Source organism: Trematomus bernacchii, unplaced genomic scaffold (genome assembly GCF_902827165.1).
Source record: "Trematomus bernacchii unplaced genomic scaffold, fTreBer1.1, whole genome shotgun sequence".
Taxonomy (NCBI): domain Eukaryota; kingdom Metazoa; phylum Chordata; class Actinopteri; order Perciformes; family Nototheniidae; genus Trematomus; species Trematomus bernacchii.
The window spans coordinates 1,885,403-1,900,571 of record NW_022987313.1 but is presented as its reverse complement, the minus strand read 5'-3'; the positions used below and the strand labels follow the sequence as shown (position 1 = coordinate 1,900,571).

Genomic DNA, 15,169 nt, shown 5'->3' with positions numbered 1-15,169 from the left:
ACTAGAAAACTAGCTTAAATGTGTCCATCTTTGTAGGAAAAAGGTGGTCACACATTTATAAAGATAAATCTGCCACAGTTATCATTGCCATCGGCAATGGCATACAAAGTTCTAGAGAAATCTTGGTCGGAATAGCAACAGTAACTAAGGGGGCGGGGCTTTGTAAAGGGTCAGTTGCTAAAGAAACATTGTTGAAATATGTTAACACAAAAAACGAGACAAAGCTAAATGAACTTGGTATAAAATACTTTAATAAATAATAGGGTTGTTCTAAGAACAAACAAAAAAAAATTCCACTAACAAACCAAGACTTTTACCAAATTTTGTACAAAATAATTACAATGTTCTGCCCATTCAGAAGATTTACCAACAGAATATGAATTTGGGTTTTACGTGATTTGCATCAGATTTGTAACAAAATCATAAAACATAATGTAGTGACAACATTTGACTTATTTTAATTTTTAAGTTTCTCTTCTCCTGTGTGTTCTTAGTGCAGAAACAGACTCTTTACAAACATTGGACGACAAGCACAACAGTCAACAACATCAACAACAACACAACTTGTTCCCTTCATTAGACCATAATACAAACAGAAGGAGAGGCGGGGCTTAACAGGGAGTAACATTAAGGATTCACACTCATCCACTGCGAGTCCATTCAAAACCTCACACCTTCTGATTTGTCAGTGATGGGGGGTTCAGTGTCGTGCAATAGGGCACTTAAGTAGGGGTGGGGGGGGCGCGGCACAACAAGGGTTTTCATACTCACTAAACACCCCGCTGCCCTGCATGGCATCTCCACTGTCAACAGACTGTAAAATAGTGAATTTATAACTGAAGTACGAGCAGGCTTAAGAAGAGAGAGACTGACAGCAGTGCTTTTACGTTGTTTGGACCCTGTGACCCGTAAGAGTGGATTGAAAAATGCATCAGAGCCGGTTTAAGACCTGAATCTCTTGCACAGGGCTACTTTAGTGTTCTTGTGCCATTTGGTGTCCTAAAATGGAAACATGAAATGAAATAGGCGACTTGAAGCAGAGCTCTAAGCTTTAAATGGGTGTTAAATGTGTCTCTGAAATGTGTTCAATATATCACTATGGAACAGTTGGTGTCAAATAATTAAAGGAGGGAGTCATTTTGGACAAAGCTAGTCTCTTTACATCGTAGATTTGGACAAAAAAGTGCAGAAACAAACCAGTTCAATTTCTGCAATTAAGCATAATTTCAAAGCCAAAGAAATGATTGATATTCTACCCTTTTGGAAAGGCCGTTAGCATTCTTCATTTTAAAATAAAAATAGTTAAAAGGGAACGTGAAATTTGGCCTGTTGGCTGCAGCTGGGTCTGGCTGTTGCTTTATATATATATTGAACCGGATGCTAACAGTGTGTTAATAATTATTTACACACAGTCATAGGATGTGAACATAGCTTGAAATGTGGAAAAGACCAACAGTGTTTTCCAAAGAAATCTCAGTGTTAGCAGCTAAAGCATCATTTTTTGAACGTTTGAAAAAACGTTGAAATTAGTGACATTTATATTACTTTCTGACGGTTTAATAAGAATGAAATGGTTTAAAGAGGTGGATTATTGCATGAAGGGTGGCCCATAAGACATTTGTAGTTGTAAGGACTTTCAGAAACCTAAAACATAAATAGCTGTTATAGAAAAGTGAATCCTGCAGTTTAAGGGGAATTCTGATTTAAGGGGTTAAAACAAGTTTCTAATGAATTGAAAGGAGTTTCCAAAAGTTGACTGACACCGAGCTTTATCAGCTCTTTAGTGAACCCCACTCAGATCCTGACAACCTCTCACATTGATAGTGACACGCTTAACAAACTCTGTATTTGTGTTCTCAACAGCTGTAACAAATAACCATAACACAGACAGACAAACAATCATGATCTGTTTTCTTTTCAGACTGATGCTCTTGATTCAACGGGACCCTGGACACGGTCCGAAAATCTGTATAAAACCTTTCGTAGAGTCAACAGACACTCAGAAACGGAATGACATCATTAAAAAAACAACCACGGAAAAAAAAAAGTTAGAATAACTATGATACAAAGCATCACTTAAGTTACTGAATTCAAATATACACAGCCATTTCTTCATATTTACATATGTACATCGCAAAGAAAATAACTTTTACTGCGTTAGAGAGTTGTAACTAGGACATCTTTCCCTTTATATGTATTTAAATTCTGCATAACATCTATAGGAGGGGAGAAAAGAAGAAAAGAAATAGGGCTGAAGGCACTTTTCTACCAAAGCAAATACTGAAAAATCATGGAGACCGGCAGAAGGCAATGACATAATTATTAAAAAGGATATACGTAAGAAGTCTTAACACGAAATGGAAAAGATGTTTATGAATGTAAACAAAGAAATGCTCATGCCAGGTATGATACAGTGGATTCTCTGTGCCAACTTTCAAGGACTTAAAAGTATATAAAATCTTTTTTTTCTTAGTTTTGTTTTATAAAAAGACATGATATGAAGACAGTGTAGAAAAGGCCCGCAGGTGTGGGCTAAGGCAGACAGGAGCCGAAAGCACCAAACATTAAAATAATGTTAACAGCTGCCAGCCGATGATCTGTTAAATCTCCGAGGTTTAAATGAAAGAAAAAGGGAAGCGTCACTTCTGATGAGTGGAAAACAGTTTTTAAACAATGTGAAAAGAAAATTATCCTTGATTCCAACAGAGTGGTGACAAAATCCAGAAGAAGCTGTGATGTTTATTTTCCGAGTCTTTTTTTGTTGGTTTTTCTGTATTTTTTTGGTTTGTTTTTTTGGTAAAATAAGCATCCGTGCGGCAGACAAAGGAGTTAAATAAGGTGTGACAAACAAAAATAGAAAATGAAAGCATCTGTAATCTTCACTTTTGGTGCTTTTGAGAGTCTAAAAGTCTCTGAAGACATTGCAGTTTTTCCTGGTGTTCATACATAGTGGTCTTTAATGTCCTCGCTGAGCTGTGCTGCGTTCAGGTTTTTACAGCGGTTGTCTTTGGGGCTGTACACTGTCCGGTGCGGCGCCTTGACCGGAGCGCTGCGAGACGTGCAGACGACCCCTCCCTTACCCATCAGCCCCTTGTCCTGCGCCCCCGCTGTGGGGCATTTTAGAGCCGGACAGTTCTCCCCCATGCCCAGCTCCTCGTCTTCCTCCTGCTCCCCCTCCTGCTCCCCCTCCTGCTCCCCTTCCTCCTCGCCCTCGGCCCCGTCGCACGGGCCCATCAGTTTCTTGCATTCGTACTGAATGTCTTTGTCGCGGTTGTCCTTGGGGGCGCTGCTCCGCGGCGGCTCCAGTCGGTTGTTGACCGTCGTGTCCTCGGATCGGGACGCTCTCTCGCGCTCTTTCTTCCTCTTGCGCGTCCACCAAACGCAAACAACAATGCAGAAGATCCAGAGGAGGCTGAAGACCACGCACAGCACCGGGACCAGGTAACCTGCAGGATGAAGTCAAAGGACACGTTAGAAGAATATTTCTCTGTAGGAAATAAAGAGTACTTGACCCTGTTTGTCTTCAACAGGCTTGAACACATGCTAAAAAAGTGCATTTACACCAAGAACCTTCCACCCCCAAAGTATTAAAGAGGCCCTATTATGATTTGGGGGTTTTCCCTTTCCTCTAGTGTGTTCTATAGGATGCATGTTAATGGTCTGCAAAGGCTAACATCCCTGTGTTCCCTACAGAGGGAGTTTCTGACTAATCTGTTTACTTCTGGGACATAGTGACATCAGTATGTAACACTTGGCTTTTATTGGCTAGCGCTCCAACACATTGTACGTGATAGGCAAAGAGGCGGGACATCTCTAAGCGGTTGACCAATCACAACAGAGCCGTCCAGCTAACCAATCAGAGCAGACTAGGCTCTGGTTTCAGACAGAGGGTGAAAAGAGGTGCTGCAGCACAGGCAGTATAAGAAAAATAAAGAGCTGTTTGAACATTAAAGGATGTAAACATGTCACAGTGGATCAGGGGTGTGAAACTCAAATACACAGTGGGCCAAAATTTAAAAATCGGTACTAGTCGAGGGCCGGACTGGTTCAATGTTTATTGCAAAACGTATTGAAATGAACTTATTGCATATATTAAACCTGGAACTAACAAAGCTTAAATTATTGCCTATAAAAACAACATTAAATAATCAGTTGCATCCATTTCTTATGGCTCTATCTGCAGAGTCATTTCTTATGATTACATTTTTCCACAGGCCAACAACAGCTTCAAAAAAACTATTTCCCTCAAAGAAAAAACCAAACATGCCCTGTTGTCGCAAGAAAGAAAGTGCAGAAGGAAACATCCATTGAAACTCAGTTTGCTGCTCTGTGATGCTAGTTCAAGCCAGATACTTGGCATCTCATCTTGGGTGCAAGTTCATCAATGTTTGGGGTCAGGCTCTGAGCTGAGGTAACCCTCAGGATTGAGTGAAGGTGTGCGTGCCAGATCTAATAGTAATTAAAAATTATACTGCGGGCCGAAATTAAATCCACCAAGGGCCTGATTTGAGTTTGACACATGTGCAGTCGAGGCACAAAATACAAATATGAACCTGGAAATTAGCATTATACGTCCTTTTTTATTTAAATAATCTTCATATATAAATCAGGGATCTGTGACTCACCAACAGGCGGAGGCTCCACCGGCATCTCCACCTTGACCTCCACCACTGCCATCATGACGGTGCTGTTGTGGCGTTTGGAGAGGGCGCTGATGATGGAGCTGGCTGCCTTCTGGATCTGTCCACGATCAGCGTCACTGGACCGGCCGTCCTGCTCAAAGGACTGCAGAGACAGAAAGATGGAGGTCAGGAATCAATTTGTTTTGCACTGCATTCCACATGGTAAAAAAAAACTCAAGTGTTTTCACATTTCTGGGAGAATATGTAGGCAATGTTAATTTGGTGGTTTTGTATGGTCCATTAGCATGCAACAAACAGTCCTTTCTCTCAGATACACTGCTTGTTTTCAGTTAGTTTGGAGCATCTGATAGATTGTTACAGTGTGCCACATGTTGCCCTAAAACTGTGTGGTTACTTAAAAAGAACATTTAGCAATAATCAAAAAAAGGCGATTGGTAGGTAGTGGTTGAAAATTGCAAAGGGACTAGGTTCAGTGAAGAAAGTGACAGCACAGATTGATCAGCTGACAGCACAGATTCAGTGCAGAAGGGAAATCAAAATAAAGCCTATTTGCCAAATGGTCAGTGTTGCTTGAGGCTATGGAGAACAACAAGAGAGAGAGAGAAGGAAAAACACACATTCATCCGTCAGAATAAAAGAGATTCCCATCCTAACATCTGGCAGGCTGCGGAACCCCCCCCCCACTGAGACCACAGAGGGTGGAGTTAATTGCCTAATAAGGTGCTGAGGGTGAGAGCAGGCAGGAGGTGGGGGGGGGCAGAGGGGGATTAGCTGTATGCTGTGCAGTTCAATTAGGACAAACAATAGAGAACAGGCCAGCTGTGCTCCCCGCTCGGCCGGGGACGAACACTCCTCTTTTCTTCTCCTGAGAAAATCAGCAGCTCATTCACACACCTCTAGGCCCGCCCCCTGAGTGATTGACAGGCCACATCACGCTGAGTATCCTACTATACTGCCGACTGTGTGTGTAGCACTGAGGATCAAAATGATCATTAACTAAATTGGATACTTTGATACTTAAATAGATATTTTTGTATTATTTGTATACTGTATCATATAAGCATAAAAAAACTAAAATTAGCTGGCTCCTACTTTGTTATTGAAAATTTTATTTATTTGTTTGGGACTATTTTCAGCGGCGGATTAATCCACATATGTTGCTCAAGTGTGTATTTGATGCAGCAGGGCATTGTATATGGGATTGGGTTACATACTTGAATATAATGATACTACTTTAATTAGCATTGACATATTTGCTATGGTGTGATTACGGTAAAGAGGGAAAATGTCCCAGAGTGCAAAGTGTTTTTAGTCATTTTCGGACAACATTGGAGCTTTTATACACACACCTACTTTTTCTAAGATACTTAATGATTCAAGTTTGTTTGTTATTTGATTTGATGAATCAGACCAAACTTTCATTTAAAATCTTTAGTAAACTTTGAAGACTTAAAAGCTGATACATCTGTATCAAGCCTTGTTAAAGAACATTGTGACACCCTGAATAATGAAAAAGCTCCTCATTCCTCCCCCCACACACACACTGAGACATATTGAAGCACTCAAGGCTTCGCAACAGAGCATTTCAGGCGTTTACAAACACACGGAGAGCCTTTAGAAGAGAATAAATGGACCAAAAATGGCCACAATCTGCGGGGCTGGATTATAAAGATTTCCTCCACACTTTGAAATGAGGGCTGACATTTTGCTGCAACACGAGTCGCCAGCGAGTGGGAGTGAGTTTTTTTTCTTATTATATGAAAGCCTTGTTGTGGGGTTTGGGTGGATGTCAGGTTGGCCACTCCTTTTCCTGTATCTGTCGCTCAAAACAGGCCTGCAAACATCAGAGGAGCAAGAGCTAATCCCATCCATTAAAAGCTTAGAGCCCCGAGGTGACTGATTTCCCCCCCCGAGTATGGGTGGCTGAGCGAGGAAGAATAAGGGAAGACAGAGAAAAGAGGAGAAAGAAAGTAGAAGAGACAGCACCAGAGAAAAAGGTAAGGAGAAACAGAAAACAGAAGAAGAAGAGAGAGACGAAGATCAGCAAGGTGTCCCAACAGAATCGCTAAATCTCATCCAGATGTGTTTAGAAAGCTTCAAACGCCTCTCCCTCTTTCTGTCTCTTCCTGTTCTTCCTTTCTTGTTCCTTTTTTTTTTTAACAAAGAAGACGGATTCAGAAGTAGAAAAGGTTTGGTTTTTACTGGAATCCTCTGGAAGCAATTTGCAGTGACAAATAAAGTGTGATTGGGGGTGGGAGAAGAAAAGAGGGAAAGTGACAGGCAGCTTCTAAATCTGTGTTGAAAATGGGAACTATGAAAATAAGCCCAAAGTTGTAAGACACCAGAAACGATGCTCTTATAAGACTCAGGGCTCAACCTGTTGCCTTAAGCTAGCAGCTAATGCTATTTCCAAGGCACATTGTAATTAGCATAAGCTGCTAGTCTCCGTCCTGATGAATAACTATATTAAGTTCATTTTTAAGTAATATCGTTAAAAATTAATAATAGTGTTTATTTTTTTCAAGGTTGCAAATTGTAGACTTTATATCACTTAATAAATGTACATGAAACCCAGAAAGATCATGGACCATGCATGCAATCTAGAAACCTTCTAAAATAAAAGAGTACCACCAAAGAAAAACCTTTTTTTGGATCAATACCCTACTATGTCAATGTGTGTGTGTGTGTGTGTGTGTGTGTGTGTGTGTGTGTGTGTGTGTGTGTGTGTGTGTGTGTGTGTGTGTGTGTGTGTGTGTGTGTGTGTGTGCGTGTGTGTAATATTCACCATTGCGACCTCCACGGCGTCGCTGTTGGAGTAGGACAGGTCACAGAGGATGAGCAGCGCCCGCTCCTCCGCCAGCGTCTGAGTGACCGGGAGGTACCTCAGCTCCGAGCAGATGTTCTCTACAGTGGTGCCCTGCCACACACACACACACACACACACACACACAGATAAAACAGATTAGTATCTGCGCTGCTGGCGAGGAACAATCAGCTTCTAATTCCTCCTAAGTCTGTTTCAGATGCAGACGTTTATAATATCCTCCCCGGGGAGACTGTGGCTCAGATCTCAGATCAGTATCTCTTCAGAGGAACCGATTCATTTCCATTCATAAAACTTCATTCAGACCTGCAGGGACGCCATTGAACGTTTCGTGATAGAGTAGTAAACAACAAAAACACCATGTTGACTAACAAGAGAGAGGATCCATTCATGGAAGAGCACATCTGCCACTTTAACTGGAAGTGTCTGGACTTTCTCTCGCTGCAGTTAAAGTCTATTCCCTCCATAAATTGGCAAATTTTTGTATTCTTCAACAAGAAAGGAGATCCAGGATCCAAATCTGATAAAAATCTGCAGCTTCACAGACTTTTCTTCCCTTAATGATTTGTTTTCTCAGCCTCCAAACATCTTCATGGAGGAGTTACATGCTGCGTGGTAGGGTTTGATGATGTGTGGATTTATAAAATGAGACAATCTGTCAACGGAGTCAAAAATAGGCCCTCATCTGAATACAGTGAGGAATGACACGTGTGTGTTTGCGGTTGCAGATTCAAACAAGAACATATCTCAACACATTTTCTACCAATCCAGCAATTATCAAATGTTAACAATGCAGGGTGGGAGGAGAATGATTTCAAATGTGATGTTATGACATGACACATCAACATGGATGAAAGATTACTTGATGATTGGATTGTAGGCGCGTTGGTGGTTTCGCAACTGTCTCTTCAGACTTTTTTTCAGACTTTTCTCTCATTGAGAACTCGCCCAAGTATTTCCATGCACAAAGCGCTATTTCTTTAATGTTATATGGCAGCTGTGGCTTTGAGACGTCGTATTCCAATCAGAAGGTCAGTGGTTCGATTCCCAGCATACTGTACTGTACTGTACTTAACCCCAAACTGCTTCATGGCCACCAGTGTGTGAATGAGTATAAATGTTAGTCCCCCTGAGCACACAGTGTGTGAATGACTTGTAAATGCTAATAAATGCATTTTGCCATTATTGATGACCGAGCATACTTAATTCATTTGATACATTTTCTGGGGTATAAAATGTAAAAATTGCATGGACTAATCCTCCTCACGATTCACTTGTTAAGTCTGACCCGTAGTCCAAAACCGATCTTACAAGATATTACAATTATAACTTTACTTCTGTATCCAACAAACAGACAGCTCCTTACCTGCGGCACTTTGTCCTTCTTGAAGATGAGGGTGATGCGAGCGCAGCTGTTGTCGAGCTGTTGTTGGTAACCGCTGTTGGGCTCGCACTTTGTGTGTAGGGGTGTCGGGGGGTCGGGCGTAGAACACACACCCCACTGGTGGCAGGGCGGCGAGAAGCAGGTGAGGAACTGATGCTCCACACACTCGTGACCGCCGGGGCAGGGCGGGGGGGTTGAGTCCGCAGGAGAAGGAGGAGGAGGAGGAGGAGCCTTCGGGAGGAGGCAGGGCCGACGGCCACATCGCACCTGGGGGAGCACGGTCAGTCAGACACTGCTGTCACTGGGTTCAAACATCTTTTATAAGTCGATTCTGTACGTCTGTGGGAAGCACTTATGATGCTTATGAGGTCATCGTCAATTGTCAGAGATAGCTGCTGTTTGGTTCAAAGTCAAAGTGGTGAATGTAGATGCTGCATAAAACACTGAAAAGCCAAGGAAATCCAAGTTTAAGTGAGAGCCTGCTTCCTGCCACTCATCAGCCCGCAGACTGACAGGACATCGATCCCCTATTGCTTTTAATGTGACTATATATTAACGCCGATCATCGATCTCCAATGACATTGCTTAATTGTTTGCCTGACTGAGCATCATACTTGTGCTCCATGTAGATAAATAATCTTTTGAAAGGATTGGCGAATAGGGGAAAGTCCCTGGATGGGTTGCTCTAAGTCTATATGTGTATTGCTAGTTTTTATAACCACATTCAAAGGTTTATTACCAACATTATCACGTTGGTAATAAACAGTCTTTGCTGTGAGCCTTACCTTGGAGCAGTGCACGTTTCCGTTGACACACTGGCAGGCGTTACACTCCTCATCCCAGCGGCTGCCGTGAGGAAACTGCAGACCGGCGTGACGACACGACTTCCCGAGTCCGATGACTGGAGAGAACAGAGGAGAGTTTCAGAACAAAAGGAAGAGACTCGGTTGTCAATCCTCTTCTTTATGTACCCAAGGTACTCCAGGAAATCTACCAAACAGTATAAATGGGTGATTGAGACTCATGGTACTCACACTTCTGACAGCGAGGTCCGGCGTATCCTGGAGGACAGACACAGCGGTATCCGTTGATTTCATCCATGCAGGTTGAACCTTCGGCACAAGGAGACGACTGACACTCATCGATGTCTGTAGAAAGAAAACATACATTTTAAAATATGCAGTCCAAAATACAGAGTAATCATGAGGAAGAAACTCAAGACTGATCCATAAACAGAGCGAAAAAGATGTGGAAGAGTTCTTAGTCCCTATATATCCTATCTTTTACAATTCACACAGGTCTTAATGCATTGATCTCCTTCAAGTATTTCTCTTTAGCCGAGAAAAATCTGAGCTTTGAGAGATTTCAATGTGATATTCAAATATCTTCAATGAGTGATGGAACTCAGAGGATCTTTCTTCACACAATGGGTTTATTGCAGTTTGGTTTGAAACGCATCAATTGGATGACACTCTGGCTCTGAAAAGGCCTTTCTGAAGAGATTTCTCCCAGAAGGCCGCGGGAGAGCGCACTGACCCGTCTGACGGACCTCAGCTCTGACCCGGGCTCAGCGCAGAGGGGAGAGGTTAAGACCGTCTTCCTAAAAGGCTTCCTAATCTGCCGCCCTGAAACAATCGGCTCACGCTCCCCCGCCGCGGCCTTTCACCTCTGACCCCCCGCCCACCTGACCCCTGCACACGCCCCCTCCGGTTCCCAGGGACTCACTGATGCGGCAGTCCGGTCCGGCGAATCCCGGGGCGCACTCGCAGCGAAACCAGTTCACACCGTCCACGCAGAGGCCGCCGTTGTAGCTGCAGAAAGAAACAAAAGAAACATTAATTCACCGCTGCTGCAAAACCTGAGGTTCACAGTGAGCTCAAACAGTACAACTCCTACATTAAGTTTCTTCTAATGTCTAAAGCCTTCTCATGCTCCATGCTTTATGCTAAGCTATGAATCAAGTCCATCAGTTGACGTCCTTTCTAGGGAAACACTGATTGTGGTGTTGACGTCTGCCTCGAATTCACTTCAAATAAAAAGATAGCTCACTGCTGACTGATATTTGACATTTAGTGGATTTTCCTTTTCACCAAAAGTCCTGTGGACATGTTGTGAACACTTACATTTAACTATGTCTCATCCGGCCCTCTGAGCTGAGTGATATAAAGTCAAAAGTTTACGTTGCCTCATTTCTAATAATCCCTTAAAAGGAGTTCACAAGGAATCGCAAATGTGTCAAAAGTTCCATATGAAGACCAATGTTAAGAATTCACCAACATAATATCCCTTGGCTTTATAACTATGATCTAATAGAAGAGGTTACTTATCATTTGTGCCAGCTCTTGACCCATTTCCCTATGATAACTTCAGCTTTAAATCCTTAAAAACAAACGTATACAAAAATAACCAGTTTGTAGGAAAAATAATGCAAAAAGAATAAATGTAGATCTCTTTTTCAGTTAAATCTCAAAATACTAACTTTTGGTTCTCAACATTTTTTAACGTGAGGCCCTAATCCTCTTCCGTGGGAAAGTGAATAAACTGGATATTTATTTTCTTTGGTGAACATCTCCACACTGACCCAGAATGTACTACATTAACATCTACACCACTACAAGCGGCTGTAAAGCCATATTAAGCCTCTGAGGTCAGAAACAGGTGGAGTTAGTCTCACGTTCTTCCCCCTGAGCTACACAATCTACCAGACTTTTCTCCTGCAGAGACTCTGAGTGTCAGCAGCCTGAAGCTGATCCCTGATCAATGTCCAGACTTCATATGTAAATCCCTGCTGACCACATACTGAGACCCCCTCCCAAACACCTCCACTCCTCACAGCTACCCCCAGGTCGAGGCCGGTGAATAGTGAGAGGGGCTCCTCTTCACACTCACTCTACCCCCTCCTTTAAGAACCAAAACCTCCACTAATCCACCTGTCAGTCATTGGAGAGGGGGGTGAGGAGGAGAGAAATGGGGGAGGAATAGGGTGGCTTTTGTCCTGGGTAGCCTCTCTGATCCAGAGAAGCAGTCAGCAGTTCTCCACTTGGTGATTTTTATCTCGCGAATACAAATACAAATGACAAGTTCTTAAAATTCAAGTTGATGCATTACCAAAACCCTCAAGAATATGAAAATAAGTGTCATTTTAAATTGACATTGCACAAATTTGGAAAGCAAAGATTTGAGACTTTTTTTGCATTTTAATCGTCAAAGGGAAAATTGGGAGCGTATAATCAGAATTGTAGTAGGTTGTGTGTATGAGTTGATGGGAAAATATGTACTTACTCACATGCTCTCTATTATTTTTCCAAAACAAGACAGTAAATCTCTTAATGTTAGAGTTTCGCCAGACCCAAGCCAGGTGATGTTCCTACAGCTGCCGCACGCAACATTGATAAATAGTCAATACGCCTGGGGGCTGCAGTCCAGGCTTCAGATGAATCCATTCCCAGGATCAACTGAGGTCAAGTTTAACTGACATTTAGATAACAGTGGAAACTAAATCGTAATCAATACCAAAACAGGTAATAAGCAATGCATTGCTGATGATTCAAAAGTAGTTTGACATCATCATTTACACACGGCATCTATTGCACGTCTGTCCGTCCTGGGAGAGGGGATCCCTCCTACGATGCTCTCTCTGAGGTTTCTCCCATTTTCCCCTTTAAACTGTGGGGTTTCTTTGGAAGTTTTCCCTTGTACGATGTGAGGGTCTAAGGACAGAGGGTGTCGTATTGTCATACTGATATTCTGTACAAACTGTGAAGTCCGCTGAGACAAATGTAACATTTGTGATATTGGGCTATGTAAATAAACATTGATTGATTGATTGATTGATCATTAAAAGGTTGTTATAGGGCTAATTCTTTTTTTTTTAACCATGCAAGAAAACTCCAGCTAAAAGCCCTCAATGAATGTCTTTCAGACGTCTACATTTCATGATAATCTGCAACCAATAATAGGTGATAATATTGCATGTGTGCTCTAAAAATCAAGTAAAACAATGAAAGAAAATAGTCTTACCATGGATGCGGATTGCAGTCGTCGACATCTGCAAAAGAAAGAAGAGAGACCGAATGACAATCAGCCAAAACCGGTTTGGATAATTTCCTCTAAATCAGACAATAAATCTGTTTAAATTACAAGTTGAAGGTGCATGTGAGGTTGTAAAAACAGAAGCGGTAGCGCATTGATGAATATTCTCAGGCATCCAATAAATAATAATGACAGGGAACTACAATTTATTGGAAAGTTGTGAATGATCTAATTTGGCACAAAATGATATGCGGATGCCAAAGTCCTTTGTTTAAGTAGATTAAACCCCGCTTTGATGAGAAGACAAGCAACTCTGCAATCATGCAACTGTCTTGACTTGTCGGTTGACGCTCTCAAGGATAGAAATATTCATCCATGGACTCGAATTTGGCCTTTTTCATGTTTCATATTTGTATTTTGTGCCTCTTCTGTGACATGTGTCCAAGCTTTAATGTTCAAAAAGCTCTTTATTTTTCTCATACTGCCATAACGGGCCTCTTTAAAAAGGGACATACTCTGTGCACAGGTGGCTCCCTCCCAGCCGTCCTTGCAGATGCAGGTGAAGGCGTCTCCTCCTCCTCCGACACATGTCCCTCCGTTCTCACATGGACGGGAGTCACATGTGCTGTTCTTGGCTAAAAAACAAAACCATAGAAATCCTGTTTATTAATTTGTTTTTCCTTCTGACCACCCCACAATGGGAGCGCCTGTGTTCACTTAGTCTCACAGATCGTAACTCTGCGGGACCATATATTATTATTACACTACCATTAGCAAAGCCATAACATAATAATGAGAGTGAGCTAAGAACACTGAATGCCTACCTGTATTGCAGGTGCTGCCACCCCAGCCTGAGGGACAGCTACACAGAAAAGAGTCTCCGTGGTCATAACACGTCCCTCCATTACTGCAGGTGCTGGAGTCGCACTGGCTCTCACCTAAAGAAAACGATGGGTATAAATGTTACACTTTTGAAATCGGTGCCAGGGTGATGATTAGTGATTACTTCAGCTTCAAAGTAGAGATCAGAGGCAGGGCGGAGAGAACAAGCCCACACAGCAGCAGGTGACGGCATCATGCATCAGAAAGGAGAAGCTGAGGTCATAAAACACTATGAGACCTGACATGTTGGAGAAGATGGTACTGAGAACAAAGTTGCATTATAACAGTGTCACAGGCTTTCATTTCCTTTTTGCTGTACTTTGATAGTTAAATAGCCTTTTTCCTAAACAGCAGCTATTTTATTTCATAACACACCATTCGGCTAAAATGCCTGTTTAAACTTCATGCACATGTTTCCTCATTTTTTTACAACACCATTTACAAAGAAATGTAAAAGAAAACATGTAGTCACTGGCGAATTAGCAGTACTTGTTGATTTTAAAAGACTTACGGGAGTGGCAGGTCTTTCCCTTCCAGTTGTCCACACAGTTGCAGTAGAAGTCGTTGAGCAGATCCACACATTGGCCTCCGTTCTGACAGGGGTTCCTGTTGCACTCATTCACATCTGGAACAAAGTCGAGCAATGGGATTATTTTAGTTATTGATCGTATAATGATTGTGTCGGGATTACACAGAGCCTTCATGTCTTGAAGCATGAGATAAACCTGTTAAAAACTTGACAGAGTTATATTAGTTTGGCTAGTTTTAACTAGTTTTAGTGTGCCAGTTTGCAGGTGACACCATCACGTACATTCATGTTTAGAGATGGTCTATATGAGACCTATTTGTTTATAGGTCTCATATAGACCATCTCTAAACATGAATGTACGTGATGGTGTCATCTGCAAACTGGCACACTTTCCAACTCCATTTCCACTGTATTTAGAATCATTCAGCTGGGTTAGTTACCACACTTTTCTGATGCCTTTCATGCCAAAAAACACTAGGTTGAATCGTCATCCATATTTTTCCCAGACTGCTGATTGTTCCTCTGCTGCTAGAGGCTAGTGAGGAATTTTTCCCAGAGTATTTGACTCACAGGCAGCATGACTTAACAAGGCTATTTTCCAACGTTCACATGCCTGTACTGTTGCTAACCCCAACAAACCCAGTTCTCACACTAACAGACACACACTCATACACACACTTACCAACATCACATAGATTACCCTCCCAGCCGTTTGGGCAAACACACTGGAAGGAGTTGATCCCATCGATGCAAGTGCCTCTGTTCTTACAGGGGGAGGACGCACAGTCGTTAATGTCTGCAAGCAGAGAAAGGACAGATATTTACACATGTGAAATTATGAAAACAATTATTTGGCTAAGTTTTTGTATTTTTGA

At 42.1% G+C, this 15,169-nt stretch overlaps 1 protein-coding gene across 2 annotated transcripts in view; it reads right to left on the bottom strand.

The window, feature by feature from the left end:
* Window positions 1–229: 229 nt before the first annotated feature.
* LOC117475889 (protein jagged-2-like) overlaps window positions 230–15,169 on the bottom strand; it is a 55,193-nt gene continuing 40,253 nt past the window's right edge. For both annotated transcript variants that reach the window (XM_034122261.1, XM_034122327.1), the window contains 12 exons: window positions 14,977–15,090; window positions 14,277–14,390; window positions 13,708–13,821; window positions 13,399–13,518; window positions 12,872–12,899; window positions 10,577–10,662; window positions 9,886–9,999; window positions 9,637–9,752; window positions 8,834–9,118; window positions 7,429–7,560; window positions 4,626–4,785; window positions 230–3,446 (listed from right to left, as the gene is read on the bottom strand). In XM_034122261.1, the coding sequence (XP_033978152.1) occupies window positions 2,941–3,446; window positions 4,626–4,785; window positions 7,429–7,560; window positions 8,834–9,118; window positions 9,637–9,752; window positions 9,886–9,999; window positions 10,577–10,662; window positions 12,872–12,899; window positions 13,399–13,518; window positions 13,708–13,821; window positions 14,277–14,390; window positions 14,977–15,090 (1,889 nt within the window). In that variant the 3' untranslated portion in view covers window positions 230–2,940. The remainder of the gene's footprint in view (window positions 3,447–4,625; window positions 4,786–7,428; window positions 7,561–8,833; window positions 9,119–9,636; window positions 9,753–9,885; window positions 10,000–10,576; window positions 10,663–12,871; window positions 12,900–13,398; window positions 13,519–13,707; window positions 13,822–14,276; window positions 14,391–14,976; window positions 15,091–15,169) is intronic.